General features: G+C 48.4%; 1 protein-coding gene and 1 non-coding gene across 2 annotated transcripts; both read right to left on the bottom strand.

The window, feature by feature from the left end:
• Positions 1–242: 242 nt before the first annotated feature.
• On the bottom strand, positions 243–26,944 carry LOC106579300 (uncharacterized). Its single transcript, XM_082965529.1, has 33 exons — positions 26,723–26,944; positions 25,101–25,175; positions 21,767–24,981; positions 21,046–21,093; positions 20,474–20,728; positions 20,143–20,328; positions 19,432–19,771; positions 18,565–18,743; positions 18,350–18,428; positions 18,140–18,229; positions 17,786–17,962; positions 17,378–17,589; positions 16,939–17,116; positions 16,690–16,826; positions 14,749–14,918; positions 14,285–14,477; positions 13,952–14,088; positions 13,518–13,704; positions 13,077–13,398; positions 9,357–9,566; positions 9,017–9,181; positions 8,145–8,294; positions 7,619–8,035; positions 7,396–7,538; positions 6,860–7,170; positions 6,417–6,619; positions 5,899–6,068; positions 5,494–5,690; positions 5,102–5,216; positions 4,881–5,006; positions 4,382–4,564; positions 4,198–4,281; positions 243–4,088 (listed from the first exon to the last, which is right to left on the bottom strand). Exons 3-33 carry the CDS (start codon positions 24,698–24,700, stop codon positions 243–245), a joined length of 12,144 nt encoding a protein of 4,047 aa, XP_082821655.1. The 5' UTR covers positions 24,701–24,981; positions 25,101–25,175; positions 26,723–26,944.
• On the bottom strand, positions 4,752–4,831 carry LOC123729071 (small nucleolar RNA SNORA11). Its single transcript, XR_006760850.1, has one exon. It is a non-coding gene; the product is annotated as a small nucleolar RNA SNORA11 (small nucleolar RNA).
• Positions 26,945–27,770: the final 826 nt, after the last annotated feature.

Genomic DNA, 27,770 nt, shown 5'->3' with positions numbered 1-27,770 from the left:
CCTCCGTCTTTTTGTCCTCTTTAGCCGCCTGGGTCTCCACCTCCATGTCTATTATGTTCTCTGAGTCTGGATTCTGGGCAGTCTCCACAGCCTGGTTCTCTGTGGCAGCCGTAATAGGAATTTGGGCCAGGGGCAGGACTAATGTTGAACTTGGAGTGGGGGCTTGGGTGGATATCTGGGTGAGGATTTTGTTGGTAGTGGAGTTGTGTACTTGGGAAGGGGTGGGGGTGGGCAAGGGGGCTTCAGTGGGGTTTGGGGTAGAGATTGGGGTAGGAGTTGATGTGACGGTTGTGGCAGCGGCTGCAGTAGCAGTGGTGACAGTTCTGGGTGGGGGCGGTGTAGCGGTGGTGACAGTTCTGGGTGGGGGCGGTGTAGCGGTGGTGACAGTTCTGGGTGGGGGCGGTGTAGCGGTTAGTGGTGGTGGTGTGGGGCTGGTGTGGGGGTGTAGGGGCTGGTGTGTTGGTTGGTGTAGGGGCTGGTGTGTTGGTTGGTGTAGGGGCTGGTGTGTTGGTTGGTGTAGGGGCTGGTGTGTTGGTTGGTGTAGGGGCTGGTGTGTTGGTTGGTGTAGGGGCTGGTGTGGTGGTTGGTGTAGAGGTTAGTGTGGTGGTTGGTGTAGAGGTTAGTGTGGTGGTTGGTGTAGGGGCTGGTGTGTTGGTTGGTGTAGAGGTTAGTGTGGTGCTTGGTGTAGGGGCTGGTGTGGTGGTTGGTGTAGGGGCTGGTGTGGTGGTTGGTGTAGGGGCTGGTGTGGTGGTTGGTGTAGGGGCTGGTGTGGTGGTTGGTGTAGGGGCTGGTGTGGTGGTTGGTGTAGGGGCTGGTGTGGTGGTTGGTGTAGGGGCTGGTGTGTTGGTTGGTGTAGAGGTTAGTGTGGTGGTTGGTGTAGGGGCTGGTGTGGTGGTTGGTGTAGGGGCTGGTGTGGTGGTTGGTGTAGGGGCTGGTGTGGTGGTTGGTGTAGGGGCTGGTGTGTTGGTTGGTGTAGGGGCTGGTGTGTTGGTTGGTGTAGGGGCTGGTGTGGTGGTTGGTGTAGGGGCTGGTGTGGTGGTTGGTGTAGGGGCTGGTGTGGTGGTTGGTGTAGGGGCTGGTGTGTTGGTTGGTGTAGGGGCTGGTGTGTTGGTTGGTGTAGGGGCTGGTGTGTTGGTTGGTGTAGAGGTTAGTGTGGTGGTTGGTGTAGGGGCTGGTGTGGTGGTTGGTGTAGGGGCTGGTGTGGTGGTTGGTGTAGGGGCTGGTGTGGTGGTTGGTGTAGGGGCTGGTGTGGTGGTTGGTGTAGGGGCTGGTGTGGTGGTTGGTGTAGGGGCTGGTGTGGTGGTTGGTGTAGGGGCTGGTGTGGTGGTTGGTGTAGGGGCTGGTGTGGTGGTTGGTGTAGGGGCTGGTGTGTTAGTTGGTGTAGGGGCTGGTGTGGTGGTTGGTGTAGAGGTTAGTGTGGTGGTTGGTGTAGGGGCTGGTGTGTTGGTTGGTGTAGGGGCTGGTGTGTTGGTTGGTGTAGGGGCTGGTGTGTTGGTTGGTGTAGGGGCTGGTGTGGTGGTTGTGGTGGTGATTTTGGTAGAAGTTGGTATGGAGGTTGTTGCAGTAACTGCTGTGATTTGGGCTGATGTGACGGTGGTGACTATTATACTTGGGGCTGGTGTGGAAATGGTGGTCAGATTTGCGATTGAGGTTGTGGTGAGTTTTCTAAGTGTTGGTACATGGGTTGCAACAATTGTGGTGGGGCCCGGAGTAGGGGTTGGTTTGACATTTGTGAGTGTTGGTGTAGGGGCTGGAGTGGAGGTGACGGTTGGAGTAGAGGCTGATGTGGCCATTTTGGAGATTTGAGCTGGTGTAGGGATAGTGATTTGGGCAAGGGGCAGAGTGGAGATCTTGTTGGGGGCAGGGGTGACGATTTGTGTGGTAGTTGTGGATATTGGTGGAGAAGTGGAGACTCTAGGTCTTGAGGTGAGGAATTGGGCAAGGGTTGAGGTGAGGACTGCAGTTGGAATTCGAATGAGGCCAGAGGTTGACCTTGAGGTAGGGCTAAAGGGTGGCCTCGATGTGGATACTGTGGGTAAGCTTGGGGTGGAAACTGTGGATGAGCTAGAAGCAGGAACAGAGGTTGAGTTTAAGGCGGGGACTGTGGATGAGCTTGAAGCAGGAACAGAGGTTGAGTTTAAGGCGGGGACTGTGGATGAGCTTGAAGCAGGAACAGAGGTTGAGTTTAAGGCGGGGACTGTGGATGAGCTTGAAGCAGGAACAGAGGTTGAGTTTAAGGCGGGGACTGTGGATGAGCTTGTGGCAGGGACTAAAATTGGAACCGAGGTGGAGATGGTTGCTGAGCTTGAGGCAGGGACATCGGTTGAGCTTGAGGTGGAGACAGAGATTGGAATTGAGATGGGAACTCGAGTTCGGCTTGGCGCAGGAATAGCGGTTGTGGTAAGGACTTGAGCTGGGCTTAGTGCCAGGATAGCAGTTGGGGTTGTGGTAAGGACCTCAGTCTTAGTGTTTGGTTTTAATGTTGCGGTAGAGTCCTCAGCTTTGGTAGACAGAGAGTCTTGGCTGGTGCAGATAGCAGAGGAGGCCACAGTTTGAGGCTCAGTGGGGGCAGATGGGAGTAGTGGCTCTGTGTCAACAGCGGCAGACAGGGAAGCAGGTTGGCTTGTGGTGCTGGCGGTTGAGTTATGTCCTGCACCCACAGCATTCTTTACAGTTGTCGAGTCCTTGCGGGGACGACCCCGCTTGCGTTTTGGGGAGAGAGCGGGGCTCCCATCACTTGCTGAGGTGGGCTGGGGAGGAGATACATGCTCTGGCTGGGACACCGCCAACCTGAGGGGAGTTTTGGGGGGTCGGCCCCTCTTTCGTTTCACTGGTGGGGTCAAGTTCGCAACATTAGCGACTGAGGACAAGTTGCCGTCTTTTCCTGGCTGATTGTCCATTTTCCTGTGGTAGTTCCCTCCCCTCCCTCGGCCCAGCTCTCCTAACTGCGCCGCCACGCGAGACTCGCTCTCCAGCCGCTGCCGCACCGGCAGGTTCCTCAGCACCGGCATGTCAGGGGATTGGTGGGGCGGGGAGTAAGGGAGGTAGCTTCTGGCAGGATAGGTGTGTGTTGAGGTGGATTCTTGATCCTCTGGGAGTTTGGTGGTCGTTGAGTATTTTGAAGCAGTCCCTTTCTCTTCGGGTGTCTGGCTGGTTTTGTCAGGGGTTTGGGAGTCTCTGCCTGGCTCGTCTGAGCCTCGGCCTGACTCAGCGTTCTCCGTCTCCTCTGATGAGCCTCCTCCTGTCCCGCTGCCTCTCCTCCTCCTCTTCCTGGGCTCCTTGTCCTCCACCACTGTCACCAGGCGACCAGGGAGCTTCCGCAGGACCTTGGCCGACGGGGAATGTTCCGGAAGGCCTAGCAGGACCTCCCCGTCAGCCGACTGGCGCTTGCGTGGCGACCGGGAGAGAGGGCACACAGAGTTGGGAGACACGGACTCCTGGTCCCTAATGTCGTAGTCCCTGGCCTGGGCAGAGTATGACTGGTGGTCCACCGGACACGTGGACTCTGAGGTGATACACACTGCCCTCTCCCTGCTGGGTGACCTGGTGTGTGAGTCCCCTGGTAGTGTCAGTGGTTTCATAGCTAGAGGACTAGTGGCAGTGGAAGGCACTGAGCTGGAATGGGACTGAGATCCGAGAGGTGGCGCTGCCGACCCGGATTTGAGGCTGGAGTCTCTAGAAAGAGAGGCCGGGGTTGTGGATGCAGGTTTGGCAGATTCCTTTGAGGTGTGGGCCCTGGGGTGCTCTGTGCGGGCCGGTGTGGTGGTAGTGTCTTTGGTCCCCCCTCGTCCTCTCAGAGCTGAGCGGAGCCTTTCAGGCACTTCTCTGGGGGTGGGGGAATCGGACTCTGGCTCTGGGGAAGTGGGCGGTGGGGAGGCCGTGGCTCCTCGGAGCCTACCGCTGATTCTGGTGGAGGGGGCGCCTTTCTCTTTGTGTTTGCGTGGGCGACGGCCCGACCCAGGCGGCGAGGGCTCCTCCGCTGGCTGTGATGAGAAGTCCTCGTCGTCGTTGTCCGAGGAACCTGCATGCAGCTTCAAGCCCTCCTCCTTGGCCTGGTCCAGCCCCTTCCTGGCAGCCTCCACCTGCTCCTGTAAACACAGAGCAGAGAGACAGGCTTTTTATTAGAACCCAGGTCTCTAAGAGGGTGAACCAATTAAACATGGACACATGGCAAGCTCTCCTAAATATCAATCTTACCTCTGCTTGCTTTAACTCCTCCTTGCACACGTCCTCCAGTGAAGCCTCCAGGAAATTCATAGCATAGCGCTCTATAGGAGTGAGCTGAGATATGAGGGGGGGAAAAAAATTGGTTGTCAGGTTTTGCAAAAAAGTTCAAAATAGTCAAACCGATTGAATAGCCAAAAAATATAACAACAATCACCTGCTCCACAAGAGCTGCTATCTCCTGCTCGGCCTTGGAGAGCTCCTCCTCTTCCGGGTCCCTCCCTTCACCAGCCTCGTCCAATGGGATGGCCTCGTTGAACTCTGCCAGTTCAGCTACCTGCTCTGCTTTGGCTTGGGAGGCAGCCACTATGTCCTCCTCGTCCTCAGCACGACAAAGGGCCTGTGGTAGAGAGAGAATGAGTTTTTGGGAACAGTGCCACCTGGAGTAGAGATTGATGTGTCTTGCTGACTTGTAAAATTCCTAAAACAATCATTTGACCTCTAATAACCATGTTCATTTCATAAAATAAAGCTTGTTTGTATGGAGTCAGTGCTGGTCCAAACACTCAGCTGCTGGTTTCTGGGTGTCTTCTAGACTCCTGCTGTTGTATGGTGTGGTATAAACAGGTGTCTATGGTCTGAGAGACACCTGCTCTGAACACACCAGTAAAACTCAACTACATACTGTTATTACCAGTGTTTTGGGTGTGACTGACCTGCTCCAGGATGGTGGTGTTCTGTTTGTTGCCCGTCTCTTCCTCCTCTGGCTGGGGCACAGACGACTCTGGGGTCACCTCCTTCTTCTCCCCCTCATTCACGTCAAACAGCTCCCTGATGGTTTGCTGAGAGGAGAGAGGGGAGCGTAGTTCGTTTTGAATTGCCCTCAATTCAGAGTGAATGGACGACGTCACAGAGTGTTATATCGGTGGAGACGTACCTGTTTGAAGAAAGCGGTGGTGAAGTTGCCTCCTTCTATGGCCATGTCTCCCAGCATTCTTTTCTGGTTGGCCTTCTTTAGGATGTTCTCCTCCACCGTGCGCTCACTGATCAGCCTGGGGGGGTGGAGAATAGTCACACCAGATGCTCAACAGACTAGCTAACATAGTGGCAGACTAGTAACCACAGGCTCTGTGCCTACCACGTTCATATCTTCAAAGTAGAAGTGTGCACACTGTTCATGCTACTTCCGGAGACTTTCAGATCCTGTCTGTGTCAAATCTAGAGCAGACTAAAAAAAAACACCGTAGTGCTGAGACGATTTGACTTAGAGGGAGTTAGTGTCAGCATGGTTCAACAGTCTAAGAGGTAGGGGAGGGTTTCACGGTGTACCTGTAGATGTGGACGTCACGGGTCTGTCCGATGCGGTGGCAGCGGTCCTGGGCCTGGGCGTCCATGGTGGGGTTCCAGTCACTGTCGTAGAACACCACCGTGTCGGCGCCCGTCAGGTTCACCCCCACGCCGCCGCTGCGCGTGGACAGGATGAAGCAGAAGATGCGGCGGTCTGCGTTGAAGCGATCCATCAGGGACTGAGGGAGAGGAGGACAACAGTCAGCATCCTTTATCAGTTTCAGAACAATACTGATCTCCGGGTCAATTCCATTCAACTCAGCCAATCAAATCGCAAATGTCCAAAATAATTTACATTGAAATGGAATTGACCCTCAACTGAGTTGCTGAAGTCCAACACAACAACAGTATCCCATAGAGCTCAGGTCTAGTCACGGCGCCCCTCACTTGTCTCTGCTCGACGCGGGTGCTGCCGTCCAGGCGGAGGTAGATGTGTCCGTGGTAGTTGAGGAACTGCTCCAGCACGTCCAGCATGCGGGTCATCTGGGTGAAGATGAGAACGCGATGTTGGCCCTCCTTCAGCCGACGCAGCAGGGTGTGGAGCGTCTGCAGCTTACCTACACACACACACACACACACACAAAGTGTTATCATTCAAAGGCTCATACCTTTTCTCCTCATTTTAAAAATACCTCTGTCTTCAACTGAAGGACACGCTGCTCTGGAGAACTGAACTCAGTGACACAGAACGTGACCCTGACCCAGTGACAGACTGTGTCCCGTATCGTCGCTGAAGTAACAGCACTTCCACTTAAGTGTCTTTTCATGTCATGGCCTGTGCAAACACATAGCCAAACTGATTGAGGTGTCAGAGTTCAAATTCCTCAGCCAATGCCGAGGTAAAACAAGACAAGTTTCCTAAGTCCTAAGGAACGCACGGTTGTGTTGTCTGAGTGGGGACTCACCGCAGTCGTACTGGATGAGCCTCAGGTCAGGGAAGTGGGTCCTCATGTTGCACTGGATGCGGTGCAGACTGCGTGCGAGCGGGGCCACCTGGGAGGAGAGCAGCGAGGTGAACACGGCCTGCTGGTGGCTCAGAGACGGAGGGGGGTGGCAGCTGTGCATGGTGATGGCCGGAGCCTCCACCGGCGGGATCACAAACGTAAACCTGAAGGTTAGGAAATAGGGTCCGATTAGAAATTGTCATATTTACCCTTCATCAATCCCTGGGGCATCACAAGAAAGATAAACAGAAAGTGCTTGAAAACTGACAACTGATTCAACTAATGAAGGGCTTGGTGATTAGTGTGGTGATTCGTTGAATCAGGTGTGTTAGTGCAGGGTTAAAACTAAAAATGTGGACAGTCTCGTGGTTCCAGATAGTGGACAGCAGCAGTCAGCGTGTTACCGTTCGATCACATCTTTGAGCAGCTGCAGCCTGTCCTCGGTGGTGTGGATGCCCTCCCTCAGGGCGCGGCTCTGGTCCCAGTAGTCCGTGGTGCTGTGGGACTGGGCGAACAGGCAGGCGGCGTGGCCTGAGCGACCCCACTGACCCAGGGCCCTGGGGGCCGGAGCAGGGCAGGAGCCCGGGAGGAAGGTGAGGAAGTCCAGCACCTCATGGCCGAACACGGGTTTGGCGCTGCAGTGCAGGTCGTTGATCCGGATGATCTGGGCCAGGCGGCTGTCTCGCTGCTTCTTGCGGCTGTCTGCCAGCCATGACTGACAGGGGGAAAGGGACAGTTTGTCAGCTGATAGGACAACAACAGTTAAAGGGACATGACAGGAGTCAATTTAAGAATGTTGCTGTGGGCTGATAACTGACAGAACTAAAAAAAAGTACTACTGTGGGATATACACAACCTCATAATTTCATACATGGTGATTGAAACAAGTCACAAACAAAAGAAAAGAGATTTGTAAATGAAAGCAAGATGTAGCTAGTACCATGTAGAAGGGGGAGCGAGGAGGTGGGCGAGGTTGTGCCCGAGGTCGAGGGGGGACAAATCCACCAACATGGGACCCTGATTTAGGAACGGCTGATTTGGTGTCGCTGCTCTCCTCACGCGTCAACGTAGAATTCACACGCGCTAGAGAGGAGAATTTACTTGTTCAATACAGGGATTGTAAATACAGAATCCTAGAACATTATTTGCATTCATCTCTTCACCTTTCTGTTCTGTGCTGGTTTCTGCTGGTCCCGTTACTACCTTAAGCACTGGGCGAGGGGGCTGGGACTGACTGGGGGCTGAGGTAGGATTACGGGGGGGGGCAGGGGTTCGAGGAGGGGCTGGGGCAGGGATTCGAGGGGGGGCTGGGGTACAGGTTCTAATTGTGACTGAGGTAGGGGTTCTAGGGGGGGCCAGGGTGTATTGAGCAGTGGTGGGTCCGGGGTGGCGATGGGCGGTTTGCTGGGGGGCAGGAGTTCTCACGGCAGTATTGGCATGATGGTGCATGGAGGTTGATGCCTGCGGGGCTATGCGAGGAGAAGGGGGCACTGCCAGGGTGGGTACACCCCCTCCTTCCTTGCTTGACTGGCGTACCACGATCTTCACAATCCCAGAGCTGGTCACCACGGAGGAGGGCACTGGAAAGGAAAGGCAGGTAAGAACACAACCGTCACTGAACCAGGGCAAAAGACCGCTAATAAAGATCAGATCAGTGACCATAGTCTTAAAAAGGGGATGCTGCTGTACCTTGAGAAGAATTGCAAGGCAGCTGGATTCCCGAGGGTACAGGAGAGGTGGGGACAGCGTGGGTATTGGCTGAACTGAAAACTGCTACTTGGGCTGGCTGGCTGATGAGGTGGTGCTGCCCTCCGCTGGTCACCAGATGCATGACGTTACCTGCAGAGCCCACAGTAAGAACCATGCCATTTACACACTCCTGTCAGTGCAGGATAGGATAGATACTGTACCCCTGACTTAAATAGAACACCAAGATGGCTGTCTATATCAGCACGTTCTAGAGTTTTATGACATAAGGCAATCTGGTAATATACACTGAGTGTACAAAACATTAAGAACACCTTCCTACTGTTGAGCTGCCCCCTTTTGCCCTCAGAACAGCCTCAACTCGTCAGGACATGGACTCTACAAGGTGTTGAAAGCGTTCCACAGGGATGCTGGCTCATGTTGACTCCAATGCTTCCCACAGTTGTGTCAAGTTGGCTGGATGTCCATTGGGTGGTGGACCATTCTTGATACACACGGGAAACTGTTGAGCATGAAAAACCCAGCAGCGTTGAAGTTCTTGACACAAACCGGTGCGCCTGGCACCTTCTACCATACCCTGTTCAAAGGCACTTAAATATTTTGTTTTGATCATTCACCCTCTGAATGGCACACACACACACACACAATCCATGTCTCAATTGTCTCAAGGCTTAAAAATCATTCTTTAAACTGTCTCCTCCCCTTCATCTCCAGTAATTGAAGTGGATTTAACATCAATAAGGGATCCTAGCTTTCACCTGGTCAGTCTGTCATGGAAAGAGCAGGTGTTCATAATGTTTTGTACACTCAGTGACTGTCCATGTAGTCTAGTTAGTGCTGGGATCTGACCTGACCTTGTACTGGGCGTGGAGGTGCCATGGGAACCTGGTGGAGCTGGGTTCCAGACAGGGTGAGCTTGTTGCCCTGCAGCTGGAAGGTGACAGGCTTACTGCCCTGGCACGATGACACAGGACGCCCGGCCAATGAGGCCAGTTGGGCGATACTCACTACCTCCCCAGCTGAGATACAGAAAAATGTTAGATATTAAAATGTAGATGAGTTTCATTTCACTAGTGGAGACAAAAAAAAAAATGGAATGAATTTACATTCTAATACTTTTTCAGTTTGTTCTTATGCACTGTTCATGCACATTTGTTGCCCGACAGAGTATTTAAAAGAATGGCAGGTACTCACAGGGAAGCCGGGCCTGCATGTCTGGGCTGAGCAAAACCCGTTGGGTCAAAACGTTGCTGGGAGGAGGGGTGAGATGGGTGGCGGGGTTGCAGGAGGTGGTGGGCGGGCGTACGGCCAGGACTGGCATTGAGGAGCCGGACCTCATGACAGAGGGGCCACTGGGGTGCAAGGGCGGGCGAGGAGGGGCTATGGGTGCCACTGAACACACTGCTGAGGGTTCATGGAAACAAGGGAAGACAGTATTACATTATGTCTGTTTGTGTAGAATAGTTTGTCTGGCTGAGTAGAAGTTTCCACGAGAAATGTTTAATGGAATTCAAGATTAAAGAAAATCTCAAAAACTAGATTTTGGAATATTTTTTTATTAGTCCACTGCTGATACAGTCCCAGAATGTTTTGCACGTCGGCAGTAAAGTTAAGATATTGGACTTTCAAGAAGCATCATATGATGCAAGAAACATCAAGTGGCAGGTGACACTATGCTTCTTGAAAGTCCTATATCTTGAAACCTTAACTGCTGACATGCAAAACATTCTGGGACTGTATCAGTGGACTAATGAAAAAAATCAAATATAGTTGGTGTAGAATTTTCCTTTAAAGCTGTAACATGCTACATTTTGGGCTTGCCCCCAAAAAATGCACATAGAAATGTAAGTTCTAGATCTGTCACTCTAAGAAGCGGTAGAGTTCTGTTTCTATGTGCGCCATTTCTATGCTTCCCGTTAAGTTTTGCTTTTGAGTCTTTTACTTTCGGTTTCGTACACCAGCTTCAAAACAGCTGAAAATACAATATGTTTGGATATGGAAAATATATATTTCACAGCGGTGTAGATCGTACAATGATTCTCTACACTACACTTGCTTGATTTTTTTTCACAAACTGAAATTAGACAAACTATTAGAATTTTAGCAACCAGGAAATAGCAGAGCGATTTCTGCATAGTGCATCTAAGATCAGACCAATACAAAAACGCTTGGATCATATGTTTGATTTTTCCATGTAAAATTAGCAGCTACTCAAGCAGTATTTACAGTGCATTCAGAAAGTTCAGACCCCTTGACTTTTTCCACTTTCCTACATTACAAACTTATTCTAAAATGGATTAAATACATTTTTAAAAATCCTCAATCTACACCCAATACCCCATAATGACAGAGCAAAAACAGGTTTTAAGAAATGGATTAAAAATTAAAAACAGAAATACCTTATTTACATAAAGATTACAGTCCCTTTGCTATAAGGCCCGAAACTGAGCTCAAGTTTCCATTGATCATTCTTAAGATGTTTCGATAAGTTGATTGGAGTCTACCTGTGGTAAATTCAATTGATTGGACATGATTTGGAAAGGCACACACCTGTCTATATATCGTCCCACAGTTGACAGTGCATGTCTGAGCAAAAACCAAGCTATGAGGTCAAAGGAATTGTCCGTAGAGCTCAGAGACAGGATTGTGTCGAGGCACAGATCTGGGGAAGGGTACCAAAACATTTCTGTCCCCAGGAACACGGTGGCCTCCATCATTCTTAAATTGAAGAAGTTAGGAACCACCAAGACTCTTCCTAGAGCTGGCCGCCTGGCCAAACTGAGCAATTGGGGGAAGAAGGGCCTTGGTCAGGGAGGTGACCATGAACCCAATGGTAACTCTGACAGTGCTCCAGAGTTCCTCTGTGGAGATGGGAGAACCTTCCTGAAGGACAACCATCTCTGCAGCAATCCACCAATCAGGCCTTTAGGGTAGAGTGGCCAGACGGAAGCCACTCCTCAGTAAAAGGCACATGACAGCCCACTTGGAGTTTGCCAAAAGGCACCTAAAGGACTCTCAGACCATGAGAAACAAGGTTGTCTGGTCTGATGAAACCAAGATTGAACTCTTTGGCCTGAATGCCAAACATCTGAATGCACCATCCCTATGGTGAAGCATGGTGGTGGCAGCATCATGCTATAGGAATGATTTTCAGAGAAGAAATGGGTGAAACTCCCCAAATACAGGTGTGCCAAGCTTGTAGCGTCATACCAAAGACCTCGAAGCTGTAATCGCTACCAAAGGTGCTTTAACAGAGTACTGAGTAAAGGGTCTGAATACTAACACTACCAGTCAAAAGACTGGATACATCTACTCATTCAAGGGTTTCTTTATTTTTACTATTTTCTACATTGTAGAATAATAGTGAAGACAAACTATGAAATAACACATATGGAATCATGTAGTAAACCCCCCCCCAAAAAAAAGTGTTGAGCAAATCAACATTTATTTTATATTTGAGATTCTTCAAAGTAGCCACCCTTTGCCTTGATGACAGCTTTGCACACTCTTGGAATTCTCTCAATCAGGCTTAAACCGGAATGCTTTTCCAACAGTCTTGAAGGAGTTCCCACATATGCTGAGCACTTGTTAGCTGCTTTTCCTTCACTCTGCGGTCCAACTCATCCCAAACCATCTGAATTGGGTTGAGATTGGTTGATTGTGGAGGCCAGGTCATCTGATGCAGCACTCCATCACTCTCCTTCTTGGTCAAATAGCCCTTACACAGCCTGGAGGTGTGTTGAATCATTGTTCTGTTGAAAAACAAATGATAGTCCCACTAAGCACAAACCAGATGGGATGGCGTATTGCTGCGGTAGCCATGCTGGTTAAGTGTACCTTGAATTCTAAATAAATCAGACAGTATCACCAGCAAAGCACCGCCACACCATCACACCTCCTCCTCCATGCTTCAAGGTGGGAGCGAAAAATGCGGAGAACATCTGTTCACTTGCATCTCATAAAGACACGGTGGTTGGAATCAAAAATCTCAAATTTGGACTCATCAGACCAAAGGACAGATTTCCATCGGTCTAATGTCCATTGCTCGTGTTTCTTGGCACAAGCAAGTCTCTTCTTCTTATTGGTGTCCTTTAGTAGTGGTTTCTTTGCAGCAATTCGACCATGAAGGCCTGATTCACACAGTTGACGTTGAGATGTGTTTGTTACTTCAACTCTGTGAAGCATTGATTTGGGCTGCATTTTCTGAGGCTGGTAACTAATGAACTTATCCTCTGCAGCAGAGGTAACTCTGGGTCTTCCTTTCCTGTGGCAGTCCTCATGAGAGCCAGTTTCATCATAGCGCTTGATGGTTTTTCGACTAAAAGTTTGTTCAAGTGCAATGTTCTTGAAATGTTCCAGATTGACTGACCTTCATGTCTTAAAGTAATGATGGACTTTACTTAGTTGAGCTATTCTTGCATAATATGGACTTGGTCTTTTACCAAACAGGGCTATCTTCTGTATACCAACCCTACCTTGTCACAACAACTGATTGGCTCATATGCATTAAGGAAAGAAATTCCACAAATTAACTTAAGGCACACCTGTAAATTTAACTGCATTCCAGGTGACTACCTCATTAAGAGAATGCCAAGAGTGTGCAAAGCCCTCAAGGCAAAGGGTGGCTACTTTGAAGAATCTCAATAATATTTTTCATTGTTTAACACTTTTTGGTTACTACATGATTCCACATGTGTTATTTCATAGTTGTGATGTCTTCACTATTATTCTACAATGTAGAAGGTAAAAACCTGTTTTTGCTTTGTCGTTATGGGGTACGGTTTGTAGATTGATGAAAAAAAAGATTTCATCCATTTTAGAATAAGGCTGTAACGTAACATTTGGAAAAAGTCAAGGGGTCTGAATACTTTTCGAATGCACTGTACTTGTAAATTCAAGCTATTTAGTACTAACTTTGTTGGACTGGCGGTGTAGGGGTTGGGGTCACATCCTGGATGAGAGGCGTCCTTGAGGCCTGAGCAGCAGAGGTGACAGGGCAGGTGGGTCGGGGTTTGTTCACCACCAGCACCGTGCGACCATCAGCCTTAGGTAAGGGCTGGAACATCCTGTTGACCTTCATGCGGACGGGTTTGGGACGAGGAGGGGGGTCGGGGGACTCCATGACCTCCTGGATCAGCTGACGGGTGACCTTCCTGGAAGGCAGAAACACGTCGGCCTGGTACCTGGACACGTTGGCCTCCAGACCCACCAGGTCAAACATGGACAGGTCGCAGCGCTGGGGACGGAGGAGGAGGGGTAAGGTTATGGACGTTTAGATAAGTACAAATGCATTTAAATTAGACTGCACAGCTCCAGTGACACACCCCATCCCCAGGGGGCAGTGGGAGCAGTAACCTTGAATGGGGAGACGTCCAGGGCTCGCTGTACCAGGGAGGCAGTGTGGAAGACGATAGGCTTGGTGATGAAGGGGGAGTGAATGGGCCGAGGGTCAAACAGGTTGGGGTGGTTACACACTTTACGGAGCTGCATCAAGATGTTGATCACAGACATGAAGTGACCACTAGCCAGCGTTTCCCGGGTCCTGAGAGAAATAAAAAGGGTGAGAAATACTGTGACGAAAAGGGGTTTCCTTTACAATATTAACTAGTAGATGAACTAAGCAAACCGACAGTAGAAGCTGACAACATCAAAGTGATGTAAAAACATTCTGGCAATAAGCAATAGGAATATACAGGTAAAAAGCGTATTACTGGCAGAATTTCAAACCAATTAGCCCTCCTGCAATGCATCATTTGCTTCCAGTAACCCCCTTGTCTATAGATACTTACGAGGCCTGTGCCATGAAGTCATCGTAGAGGAAGCGCTGTCTCTTGGACAAACGGCAGCGCACCACATGCTCATATTTCTTAGGCATCTGCTTCTCCACATCCACCTTGATTCTCCTCAACAGAAACGGTCTGAGCACCTAGAAGGAAAAACAGAAAGTGGTGACATGTCGGGTTAGGGAACAGAATGTCGTTTACAACATCTCAACGTGCACAAACATGTAAAACAGTTCATGGTATTTAACAGTTCATTTGGACCCCTTTACATACTCTGACCAATCCACACCGCCTTGCTCAAGTGTGCGTTCCTCCATCTATCGCAGCCTGAGCTCTTACCTTATGTAACCTCTTGACCAGGCCCTCGTTGTATTCCTGGCTACCCTCGATCATACCGGTGAGGGGGTTGGAGAACCACTCCTTGAACTCTCGGTGGGACTGGAAGACGTGGGGCATGAGGAAGTGCATCAGGGACCACAGCTCCATCAGGCTGTTCTGCAGCGGGGTGCCTGTCAGCAGCAGGCGCCTCTGACTGGGGCCAGAGAAAACGTTAAAATGACACTAGGTTAGGATTTAAGTTTATTATATTCTAAGTGGACGAAGAACTTTCAGCTTTAGTTGTCGGAATTTGGACTGATATTGGTAAAGGAAGAATGCAGAGAAATGGGAGCACTCGTCTGAAGGATTTTAGAAAAGCGCTATAAAAATCTGGTAGTATTACTATTCATAAGAGAGGATTACGATGTTCACTGGCAGCACATACTGGCCGTCTATAAACATCTCTCCCCTCCCTTAGTGCCGACCTGTTGAAGTTGAGCAGGCTCTGCCAGCGCTGGGACTTGAAGTTCTTGATGTTCTGGGCCTCGTCCAGGATGAGGTAGCGCCAGGACTTGCGTCGGAAGGCCTGGTGGTCCTGCAGCACCAGCTTGTAGGAGGTGATGCACACGTGAAAAGCGTTGGGCTTGGTCCAACCCTGAGTAGAGAGAGGACTTTTTTCATTACCTTATTGAAACAGTGACACTTCAGAGGGCCAGGGTTTTTATCCACTTCAGTATGCAAGGCTGACTTTTTGTTCAGTTGGAATGAGACAGGAAGCACCAGAAAAGAGATGAGGCAGCACCAGGGAAGATTATTTTGGAACCCGAAAAGGAAAAGAGGGCGCCAAAGAAACACAGGGGAGGCGGGAGTTTAAAGCAGACACTAAGAAAACCGGCACGGGTGGAACTAGGGCTGGGTGATATCAAATTCATTTGATTAATTCGAATGTGTTTTTGTGTGATATTCCAAATGCCTGTATCTCAAGAATCAAGGTTTGTTCTTTTTTCGTTTTTATGAGCGTTTATGTCCACTTGTTCTCATGTTGTATTTTTGATCTCTCCTTCGCTCCTCCGTGCTGTGTATACACCTTCCCCATTTACACCAGAGATCTGTATATAATGGCGAGATGCACTTCTTCACACTAACAATGGGAGTCGTTGTCCCAAAGGCTAGAAGACAGTCGACAAGCTTAGGTCCAAAATAAACCCATAGAAACGCATTGGCCTCATTTTGACATTTGAGCAAGAGTGAAACCTCTCACTTCGCCTCTTCGGTTTACACACACACACGCCCCTACCCCTGCCTCTCACGCCAACCAAGTTGAGAGATCACATCTTCCTCTCTGGCAAGCGGTTTTAACACGCTATTTGTATTTCAGGTTTGGTACAAAAACTGGTAATATGGACACCAAAACACATTGAGACATTATTTACTGTAATAGAGAAGTTAACTTTTCAAACTATGCCCTTTTTATGTCTCAACTCCTCAAAAAGCACGCAGAGCAGACACTACTAAAACAACAATCAATGGTTAGTCTGTTGCAAGTGGCATTGGTACCATGTACCATTAGTATAACAGTCTTTGGCTAAAATACTGCTGTCTAGTCTTATAAACACAATGTGGAATAAGCATAAAACAATTATAAGGAATTGGCAACTCGTTTGTCATTCTGAAAAATAAGGTAGGCCACTTGATTTCAACACCTGAACAAAGTGGACAGCCTAACATGCTTTTCAAACCGTTGGAGACAGACAGAAGGGTGTGTTCATAACAGTTCAACTTTGTTAGCCAGCAAATAGATCCAAGTTGGCTAAACTTGAAATATAAAGATTAGCTGGTTAATCACTAGCACAAGGCCCTGAGAGGTTGTTGATGAGACCAGTGTTCATTGTCTATAGCCAGATGCCTGCTACAAGAATTATGCATAGTTCTAGTTAAATGTGAAACAAAAAGGGCATTTTTCATAGACTTGAAAGCCAGAAAAGTGATTGTAAAAAAAAAAAACACTAAAAAAAACAGCAAGGTAATTTAATTACTAAAATAGTTTATTAGTGGGTCTTACGGTTGTGGAAGGCTTATGGCCTAAAAATCATACGGCCTAAAAATCATATCGTTTTTTTTACTAGGTTTTTCTAATGGTTTTTTTCTTCTAAATAAGCATTGTTGTGCAATTAAAGGTAAAATACACTGCATTTCAAACAGACAGCAATGAGCTGATGAATTAAGGGCTAATGAAGTTATACCTAGGTTAAAAATATGATTTTTAGGCCATATCGTCCGGCCATAGATGGAACAAGCTGGAGGACTGCCCAGAACAGAGTGTGATGGAGAGCGGTCCTCGTGAGAAGTGATTGGCGCTGAGTTAGTAACAATGAAGATTTGTATCCATTTACAAGGGGATTTGGTGATTGTTGGTAGTGGTTTACCTGTCTCTTGAGTTTCCTCTCCTTCTGACTGCCATAGTAAGTGAGGATTTTGAATCCGGGACACCAGCGCTTCAGCTCCATCTCCCAATTCAGCATCACACTGGTTGGCACGATGATCAGATGGGGCCCCCAGTTACCTGAACAACCAACTTGATTAAGTATCCGATATATACAGGCTGTGTGCATATCTTCTATTGTCCTGGTAAAACAGTGCATGAATGGACTGTAATGAATGACTCAATGTCTTACTCTTTTCACAGGCGAGGTGAGCCAGCAGGGCGATAGTCTGGATGGTCTTCCCCAGGCCCATCTCGTCAGCCAGGATGCCGTTGAGCTTCTTCTCGTACATGGTGACCAGCCAGTCCAGGCCGATGTGCTGGTACTCACGCAGCTGGCCCACCAGCAGGAAGGGAATGGGAGTTTTGACCTATTGACGAAGAAAAAAATAAATAAAAATGAAATGAATAAAGTGATGCGGACTGGTTACATTTCACAGCATCATGGTGGAATCATAGCCACGCAAGCCAGCGGAGGCTGGTGTCGCTTTAAAAGTGGAGGACGGGCTTATTGGAACGGGATGAATGGAAAAGTATCAACCTTCCCCTTAAGTCATCAACAAGCTTATAGCAAAGGATCTTTGTTTCTTGTTTGATCATCTGGCCAGTGTCTTAAGGCATGGGTAACCCACCTTGGTAGTGGCTAGGGTGTAGCCTTTGGGCTGGAGGCTCTCTGCAGTAGCAGCAATGTGGCTGATCTCCTTCTTGGGCCTCGGGCCGGTTGGCAGAGGGGGGCTGTGGTCCCCCTCCTTCAGCAGGATCTCCATCCCCTCACCGCACTCATCTTCATCACTGTCCTCTTCTTCAATATCACTGACCTCTTCCTCTTCACTGTCCTCATCATCTGGTGAGTGGTTCATTAAGAGGGGTAATGCAGTGAGGGTGGTATAATCAGGACAAAACGCACATGACTGGCAAAGTAAAAGCACTTGAAAACTTAAGATTTTTGGTTTGTAGATCCATCTACAGTGTGAAGCTTCCAAGAGCTTTCGCAAGGTTAGAGAGAAAAGATGTGCCAACATTGTGTGTGTGGGCAGTACCTGAGGAGGTGGTGTTGCTCTCCACATCACTTTCTTCTTCCTCGCTCTCCTCTTCCTCGTCTCCGGAATTTTCCGACTCCTCTGTGCTGGCAGGAGAGGCGGACGCCGAGGGCTCCTCGAAATCAGAGGCATACGCTCCTTTGTACTTCTCCAGCAGCTCCTCCACGGTCATGTCACCTGGGAGGGGAATGGGAAGAAAAGAACGTTTAGAGCAGTCAAATAACAGATGTTACAGACAGGGATATAGCAGTTACTTGGGGCTTGTAATGACAATAGCTTAAAAACAAACACGCAGCACATTGGAGTCATCATCTGTGCAGCAGATACAGCCGTTTTAGTAGTGTGGGTGGTAACCTTCTTTAGCCAAGTCATCAAGCTCTCCTGCGTGATCAGCTTCCCCCTCCACTACCTCCTGGGCTGCGATGGTATCCTCCTCGTCTTCAGCTGAGCACCACAGACATGGACAAATAATTACACCAATGCTCACAGCCAAGTCACTAAATTGACAAGTTATCCATTGAACAATGCACAACATCAACTACAATGGTATTACTAGGGCCTCACCATCCTCTTCGTTGGCTGTGAACTCTTCGTCTTCCTCCACTGTTGTTGACGAATTGTCTGAGCACTCCTCTTCCGAGTCCTGGGGAAGGAACAAAGTCAGTCTCCACCGAATAACAACATTTACAGTATGATCAATGTTGTAATGTGCACCAACGTATACAAAGGAAGGACATGGGAGTGCGGTATGAGTGAGGGGCTTTGCCAGTGGTACCCACCTGTGAATGAGGCCGTTTGAGGGTGCTGAGCAACTCTGCCAAGGACATGGTCCCCTCCTGTCTCAGCAGCTCCATCTCTCTCCTCTGGGTCTCGGCATCATTGCCGTCTTGCGCCTCCTCCACGTCGATGGTCTCCTCGTCATCTTCCTCCTCGCCACACGGAGGCTCAAAGTCTCGGTCTGCAGACGGGAGGAAGAGAGACAGAGGAAAGTTAAAACTGGTCTGTTAAGGCATCTGACAGCCGTGCAGGATTCGGTACCAGGATAAGTTCCACTTCCATTATGCTAGGTCAGGTCTGATGATTGGAATGTCAATGCACTTTAGGGGCATAGTTGCATCATTTCTGGTGAGAAATAAATGGCAGGAGATGAGACTGGCCTCTTGTCAAGACAGCGCTTTCTCTAGTAGCCCTTGCACTGAAGTCACTGTTGACCTCCCAATGGCTTTCTGCACAAACAGCAATTTGTCAGCAGCCTAACCCAACAGCCCTGACAGCCTGGTCACTGGACTGACATCACTGAGTCTGACAGTTGCTAATGGAGACTAAAATACAGGAGCACTAACGTACACTTTAGCAACAAACTTACAGAATAAGCTTTGGACTAATATTAGCAATTGATTGCATTTAAATAGCACGTTTAACAAGGTCTCAAAGCAACGCATCCACCAACAACGTGTAGCACCAACTGGTGGCACACAGCAGGCATTTTGCACCAGGATGCACTACATACAACACATCAGCTGATCTAAGAGCTGTGGCTACAACAGCCTCCTTATGTTGTAAATTATAGGTAGGTAAGGACTAGAGATTCTGAATTGGGGCAATCTGGATTCACAAGAAACAATGAGCAAAGAAACAGTCCTCACCATCCTCATCCACAGCAGGTGGAAGGGATTTTTTGGGTGGCGAGGGTGCAGGTTCACTGTTCCCAGCCGGTGCCGTTTCCAGGGCCTGACTGAGGAGGTCGGAGTATTTCTCTGTCTGGCCCACGATGAAGTCCAGCTGGAGGTCCAGAGCCTTCTTCCGCTTCTCCTCTAACCGGGACTGCTGCTTGTACTGCACCACCTTCTCAACACTGCCCCAGAAGGCCCGGACCTCCTTGGCTACGTTGGAGGCGACTCGTCTGATTTTGGCGTGCTCGTCCCGCTTGGCCTTCTCCTCCTTCTGCCTCAGCTCCTCGTGGTGTCGCATCACCATCCGCACCACCTGCAGAAACATGCATATCTTTTGAGTTCCTTTGAACTTTTTGGACCTAACCTGAAATCATGATGGCAGTTAAAGGAGATATTCACCCATTTTGAATGTTATACCGTTTCTGTGCATCTCTGAGCGGTGTTCTATCGATTCCCGGGGTCACTTCATGTTTTCATTTGTATCTGAACTATTGCCGTTGAAGCAGGCAGAAATACAGACGGTATTTTTTACTCAAACCACACGCGGGCCGGATTGGACCCTCTCGCTTTTACACCCCTGCTTTAAGCCATCAGTAGGTAATACCAATCTCTCCGCATTATGGATTCCACTTTGGATGGATGCCAAGTGGTGTGAAATGAAAATGATCTATGGGAGTCTCTGACCTTCCTGGCGACCCCTCTCTTCCACCTTCTCTCCTGGGCAAAGTCAGCAGAGAGCCACTGCATCTCCTCACACAGGTAGTCCCAGTGCACCTTGGGCCGGAGCGGCTCCGTCAGACGGGTCAGTCGCTTTATAGACCAGAAGCCTTCTCTCTTCAACGCTAGGGTCCTGCCCTCTATCTCAGCTTCCTACAACAACACAACACAGCTCACATCCGGAAGCAAAGAAATAAAGTTGCTCTCGTCTAGACAGTTGTTTAAAATGAAAACAACTATTGACAGTTGACATTTAGGACCAAAGGTCAGAAGGATGAGCAGGAGAACGCTGACTCACGTGTTTGGCCAGTTCGGCCATGTCGGCGTGACGCTCCATGCGGGGTCGATAGGGAGTGACCGGGTCCGATGGGGAGGAACCTCCCAGGCCCATAGCGGGCGGGGAGAGGAACCTACCCCGGGGACCTCGGAGAGCGAGGGGAGTAGAGCTGGGAGTCCAGTCACTGAAGGAAGATTGGCTAGGAGAGGGGGGTGAAGAACAGGGCGAGAAGGGAGACGAACTTGGAGTGACCCTGTCTGCTATCCACTGGCGTACCTGGAGATGAGAAGGTAATGAGGACTTTTGAGCAGGACCATAACAAGACTGTGCCTACAGGAACAGAGGCCAAACATGCATAGAGATCACAGAAAAACCTGTCTCAACACAATGTTGTACATCAAGCTGTCAACAATTCTCTTTGAAATCACATGCAGCATTGAATACAAAACAAACATTAATATTCTGTAGCCTACACCCATTCAAACTGCAGTGTGCGCGCCACCTGCCATCTCATGTGAAAAATGTCAGCTGAACGATGGTTCAGTGATCATTCTGCAAGTGTGATCTATCAGAGTCTGATACCCACTGCTTACCTTTGAGAAAAGGGCCTTTCTGTCTGGCCTGCTCTGTCTCTGCTCATGCTGGAAAACACACATGGCTTAACATGCGGCCAACTTTAAATCACTAGGGCAAAACACTGCATATGAAAGATCATTTCATGCAACAAATGGAGAAACAATTTTGAGAACTGAGAATGAAATGCTATAATTTGAAAACATGCTGAAAATTAACATTTTAAATAAAAGTATGGAATTTCGACTGCGTGTTCATTTTTCATCACCTGAAAAAAAAGTCCCATGCTCAAAAACTAATCTGAATGATAAACTTATGACTTGTAGCTTTGCACTTTCAACAGGATTTCATGGAATTGCCTCATTGTAATATAATTGCAGCACCGACTGAGCCAGCTACATTTTCCTACATTTAACTAACCATAGCATATTAATTATAGGGCAAACACGGTCAACCAAGCCAAACTCAAAATTCTTCAAACTGAAAAGGGAGTTTATTATATAACCAAATGAAATGTTTCACAAAATTGCATATCAACACATACCTTCATTAAACAATGAAAAGATGCATAATAAACAAGTATACATACAGTAGAAAAATGTGTGTGTGCCCCGCTGGCAGAGCAATAATTTTTATACGAAAATAATTATCTCTGTCGATACATAGTGATATAATTGCTGACTTGGCAGAACAGCTTAAGGAAACAGCTAGGCCTACATGGAAAGCCATTTTGGGGCATACCTTGCTCTCTGCTGGGCTGTGGGTGACCATGCTCCTGCGGCCAGGCTTGGCCTCCACTGCCAGGTCAGCCTCCCCATCACTGCTCTCCTCCTTGGCGATGCTGATCCCTGGGCCCTTCACACCAGCTAGCCGTGGCCGGATAACGGGGAGCGGTCCAGACTGGCTCCCATCACAGGAGGAACTGGAGAGACTACTCCTCGTCACATTGCCTGATGTTGAGGGCAACTTGGGGTCAGAGGGGCGCTTGGAAGGTGTGTTGCCAATGGTGGGAGGGTTTAGGGTTTGGGAAACTGTCACTGCTTTCCCCATGGAAGTTTTGATCAAAGTTAAGGCCCCTCTGTCAGATTTGCATGGCGTGGGACCAGAGGGAGGGGGCAGACGAGGCTGGCATGGGGTGTTTGTAGAGGGAAGTGCTGCTGTGGGTTCTCTCTTGACGGAGGGCTCTGTCTGGCCTCTATGAATGCAGAGAGCCACAGGCTCCTGCACAGAGACTGCGGCTGCCACAGCTTTGGGAGGGCACTCTACCACAGGCGTCGTGTCTGAGACACAGCTGGGGCTTCTAGCACTAGGATGTGTCAAGCTGTTGCTTTGCTGCACGCACAACCCCAACAATAAGGAGGGTGGATGTTTGAGGAGAGGGGTGTCCCCGCGCTTTAATAGGAGGAGCTTTGGGTCGATGACGCCAGAGGAGAGCGGGGACCGGGAAGCCTCCGGTTTGACCTCGGTTGTTGATGTCACATTAACAGCACGGTCAACATCCTGCTGGGTCTGCACTGGGGTTTCTGTCAGAGTTGGACAGGGTTGTGGATCTTCAGACCCTTCATGAGAAGAAACACAGGAGTCTGGTTCTGTAGTACTTTGTAAGGTAACTCTTGGTACCTCTTTTAGAGGACAATTCTGCCCTTTACGCTCTGACAAGTGTACGGTAATTGGCGAGGAGAGGACCTCAATGCTGTGTTGACTGGTTGACTGTACAACAACTTCTGTTAATTCTTCCATTGGGGAGACAAGAGAAGACTTACTGGTCGTTGACCCTACTTCAGTTTCCCCTGGCAACTTTTGGGTGTTACTCAGATGGGTGGTTGGGGAAACGCTCAGCCCTCTATGGTCTGAGACAGCTGTGCTGGTCTCCATACAAGGTGCTGTAGCTTGTGTACAAGTGTCCGCCTGTCCAACTGTTGTATCTGATCCTGGGATAGTTATGACTAAATCAACCTCACTTGAATCTTCCACCACAGCAGTGTCCGCTTCAGTAGATGTGTTTTCGGGTTCTAAATTATGTCTTTCATCAGTCATCTCTACATCTTGTGTGGAGAGACTAGGAATAAAGTCATTTGAACATACCTCCATATCTGAGAAACCATGCTCTGATGAAAGGGGGCCTTGCTGGATAATGGCTTGATCATTGTCATTACCCGTTTGAGGGGGAGATGGCAGGTGTATGTCTTGTCCCTCACTGGCTGTACAATTCTCAGAGTGTTCAATGAGTGGGGTGAATAAGTTTACTTCGTAGCTTGGGGAGAGAGACAGTCTCTCTCCAACAACTTCTGTTGCAATCTCCTCCTCTGCAAAGCTATAAATCTCAAATTCTCCAGCAGCCAGTTGGGACATTTCAATATCCGAATGGGTCCCTTCAATAAACGACTTTGTTTCTCCAGAAGAAAGTTCAGAGTTTAATTCAATAACATCATGTTCTTCCAGGAGGACACACTGATTAACCTGCACCTCCTCAGACAACTCCAGGCTGGTCTCTCCTCCAAGCATCACAGCTCCTTGAGTATCAGTTGAGAGGACATGCTCAGACACCAGTGGACTCTCCATCCTGGTTACGTGCTCAGGATTAGACATCTGAACTTGAACAGATTGTTCTGTCTGCATTGAGTCTAGTTCTAAACTGGGGAGGTGGTGGACATGAGGGGTTGCTGCTGTTGTTGACGACTCGTGTAGAAAAGAGCTTTGTGACTGAATTGTAAGGTTGGGTGAGGGCTCGGCCGTTTCAGTCTCCTCCTCTGCCCCGTTAGTCTCAATCTGTTCCTTCGGTTGAGGTGGACTTTTTTCGTTATCGCTCTCACTCTGTCGGTCAGTTGAGTAGCTTGGGGTGGAATTTCCACTGCCAGGAGGCGTGTAGGGTACAAGTCCAGAGTATTTAGCTCCTGGCTGTGGTGTCCCGGATACGTCAGTTGGTGGGGCTGGGAGTGGCGTTTGTGTGTGTGAACTCCCAAGTGTGACATGTCCACTCTCAGATGGTTCTGTAGGTCTTTCAGGTTCTTGTGGTCCCTGCTCCACAGCATTAGCTCCCGGCATCTCTCCTTTGTCATCATTCGAGTTCTGCATGGTGATTTTAGGTTCTGTGGAAATGTCGGTTTGTTTCCTCTCACAGTTGTCAGTGATGGGTTGCTCAAAATTTTGAAGAATGCCTGCTTGCTCTTTGACCTCAAACAGAGGTCTATGGCTGGCCTGATTCGCCTGAGTAGGCAGAGTTGTTTGAGGCTGCTCCATCCCTCCGTCTTCTTTGTGGTCTGGGACTTTATCTTTATTTGGGCTGAGGGGAAGAGGGGAGGCTGTTGAGAAGGATTCAGAGGAAAGGTTTCTGGCTGGGTGTTCCCTGCTAAGTTCCTCCATTCCAGTCTCTTGTTTATATTCCAATTTCTCGGTCTCTGGGAGAGGCTGTCGCTGTTCTGTCCCACTGACGACCACCATTCCACCTGCACCTCCCTGCTGCAGAGCCTGGTCCTGACCTGGTCCAGCAGCGCCCGTCTGTCTGTCTGTTTTGCTGCGGTTATCAGTTTGTGACCCGTAATGCAAATCTTGCTCTGTTCCTTCCGTCTGTATGTTAGAGAATCTGTCTGAGTGAGACTCTGTAGACACACTAGGATCCTTGGGGTGCGATGGGCCCAATCCTCCTTGGACAACCTCAGCACCACTATCAGACATAGCCCCTTCTTCACGGCTGTCCTTAGTTTTGCCGTTGGGGTGACTCGCTGTGGGTGCGTTCTTTTCACTGACGTGTACGTGTCTTTCTGGCTGTGACGTGGCCGTGTTATCCAGTGGTGGCAGGGGCGCAGCAGGGACTGGATGCAGGGCATGCTGGGATGACCCAGCCACATAATGCTCAGCCTGGGGGTTGCCACCCAGCACAGCCGGAGGGGTGCACTGCTGCACCACCTCCTCCCCAGAGCTTCCTCCCTCTGTGCAGCTCTGGCTACACACTGCACCTGGAAGAAGAGCGAGGAAGTTGTCAGTTGACGTAGATAAGTACAGTACATGTATTCAGCGAGAAATGGTTTAATAATTTGTCAAACTAAATAAGTGTCTCTGGTTAAAGAATGACCACCTGTCTGTGGTGTGGGACACAGATCTTCCGTGCTTTCCTCTTCCAGGATGCTGATTAAGGTCCGGTCCACATATTCTGAGGAAAAATAAAAGTGTTTAGAAGATAATTGGAATCTGAGGTTATCTATTCCACTGTTCTCTGGTCTACAATAAAATGTTCCATACCATGGAATCATAGAACCACACATGATGGTTCAACTCTGGTTTCATGCGTTTCTCTAAAGAGTTGCATAAGTGTACAGTACTGGCCAATGGCAATGAATGAAATTGGCAACACAGTTAGGCCTACACTGTAAACTATTCATGAATCAAACATATTATATGGGGCGGTGGTTTGTTGTATGAGTCAAAGTTCACAACGTAACGTTATGATCTTCCAACAGAATTGAGCAGATAGGTTTCGATTTAGCGACTACCTGCTAGCATAGTTTGTAGCTACGATTGTTATGTGGCATTATCAACATAGGCACACGCTCTGGTTTTAATGTCTATGATTTTGACACACGGGCCTCCAGCCATTGAATTCAGTGTAGCTACACTGTTGCAAATGCAATTCATTGCTGGGTCTACTAATCTGGACATGGCATGCGCAGTGGTAACATTTATTTGTGTTCTTATAGCAAAGTGACTCTTTTCGTGCGCTCTTCAGATAGTATCGTTTCAATAATTTGATTTAGCTAGTTCGCCACTTAATGTAAGGTAGCAACAATAGTACTTAGCTAGCTAGCAAGTAAGCAACAATAGTACCTAGCTAGCTAACTAGCAAGCAACAATAGTACCTAGCTAGCATGCTTGCTAGTTGACTATACAGCTTTATCTATATGAGAGTTGTTGGCCCAAATACCGATGCATTCAACTAGGCGCGCACGCGCCCACATCCCACCCGAAGTTATGTAATGGTCTGGGCCTTTACAAATGCATTTGTTATTTGCTTGAAACGAAAATGGTTTTAAAAAGCCGAATTAAACCCCACTTCCCCATGCACTACTGTGGGGGACAATTACTCGTGACGTCATTGCGCGGGGTCAAATAATAACCACAAAAACTAAACCTTGACAACATACATTTATATAGTGAATTAATATAAATAATTTACCTCAACATTAAAATAATGACAAAATAAATTGTTGCTGCATGTTCCTTGCTACATTTTTGTAACGATAACGAGGGGGATCAAGGGGGTTCGAGTGACCCCACACAGTCCAAGACTTGTGAAGTAACGTGTAACGGTGTGGAGAGCTGGTGGCAGTTCTTGCTAAATCCTTTTGTACCGCAGCAAAACTGACTGGTATAAGGCAAATTCCATGTAAAAGCCACTGTTTGGCCATGATGCTAGCTAGGTAACGCTAGCTAATGTTACATGTTCTGGCTGCAGGTTAAGTATACAGGAAAATGAATTAACAACTTTATAATTGCGTCATCAATGACATGTGTTGTATCTATGCTGCAGTGCAGCATGTATACAATAATAACTTTGGTAATTCTCAATTTCATAAATAGATTGTCAGAAGTAGCGGAATCCTGTGTTCCGCCGCGAACAAGCCCCCTTAGTTCCCCCCACTACTTCCTCCATAGCCCCCCCCCCCCCCCTTCTCATGGCCGCCATCTTAAGTTCCCACCTACCTGAAATTTCCGAGCTGTTTTCTTTTACTAAATTCTTATTGAAGGAGTCGTCATCCGGATAAAATCTTACTCAATCCGTGATGATAGTATTCCAAACTGTCTCTCGGTACCCAACGAGGTACGACTAGGTCCGTGGGAAGAAGTTAAAATACGGACCGAAAGAGAGCGGGTTCGGCTCGCCGAATCTAGCATTTGCGGGGAGGAGACTTTAGACGCAGCGAAATGGTGGAGAACCGCTGCTGACAACGTGAAGAAGTATTATCTCGCGAGAAGTTGCCAGGTGCGCCACTGCAATTTTTGGGACAAGTAGTTGGAAGACAGTGCGTTGATTGCTTTAGTTGAAATTCTAGCAAATCCCATGATCATTTGGGTGTTCATGTTTTGTTTCTATTCTCTGGTTGGATTTTATATTATTTTCATTCAATGTACTCCACTAGGGTTTCATTCATTTACCAAATGTTTATTCTATTTCCATAGAAAAGTACCCAATTCCCCTACTGCACCTTTCTGTAATGTATTTGTGGTTTCTACAAACCCAAATGGACTCAATGCAAAAAATTTAACCTTATAAACCTTACAAATCGAAATTGCATGCATTACTAGATACTGGTAGATAAAAGCTTTCATTGTAAATCATAACAGGGCTTTGAATGTGACAATAAGCAAATCACCATTGTCAAATCAAGAATCTATTTGACAGGGAATATGATTTACCATTACTTGTTTGGTGGTCACAAAACACTTGAGCCATTTACAATTGTACAGATGGGTCAGGATGCTGAAATTGGACTAGGTGCTTGCCTACCATTGTCTCTACTGAAGGCGTTAGTGCTGGGCTGGAACAAAATCCTGCTCTCCAAGGTCGGCATTGGAGCTCCACGCTGTATGTGCTCTCCAAATAAACTTAAATTCTGGAAAGCACAAAAGGTGCACAAAAATGTCAGAGTACATAAAGATGTGCTCAGTCATCCCTTTGAAGTTTCTGAATGAACTCTGACATCTATTAGACACCAAGACAACCAAAACAAATAAAAGACCCACAATCAAG

Source organism: Salmo salar, chromosome 19 (assembly GCF_965601325.2).
Source record: "Salmo salar chromosome 19, fSalSal1, whole genome shotgun sequence".
NCBI classification, from domain to species: domain Eukaryota; kingdom Metazoa; phylum Chordata; class Actinopteri; order Salmoniformes; family Salmonidae; genus Salmo; species Salmo salar.
This window is presented reverse-complemented; position numbering and strand designations above follow the sequence as displayed.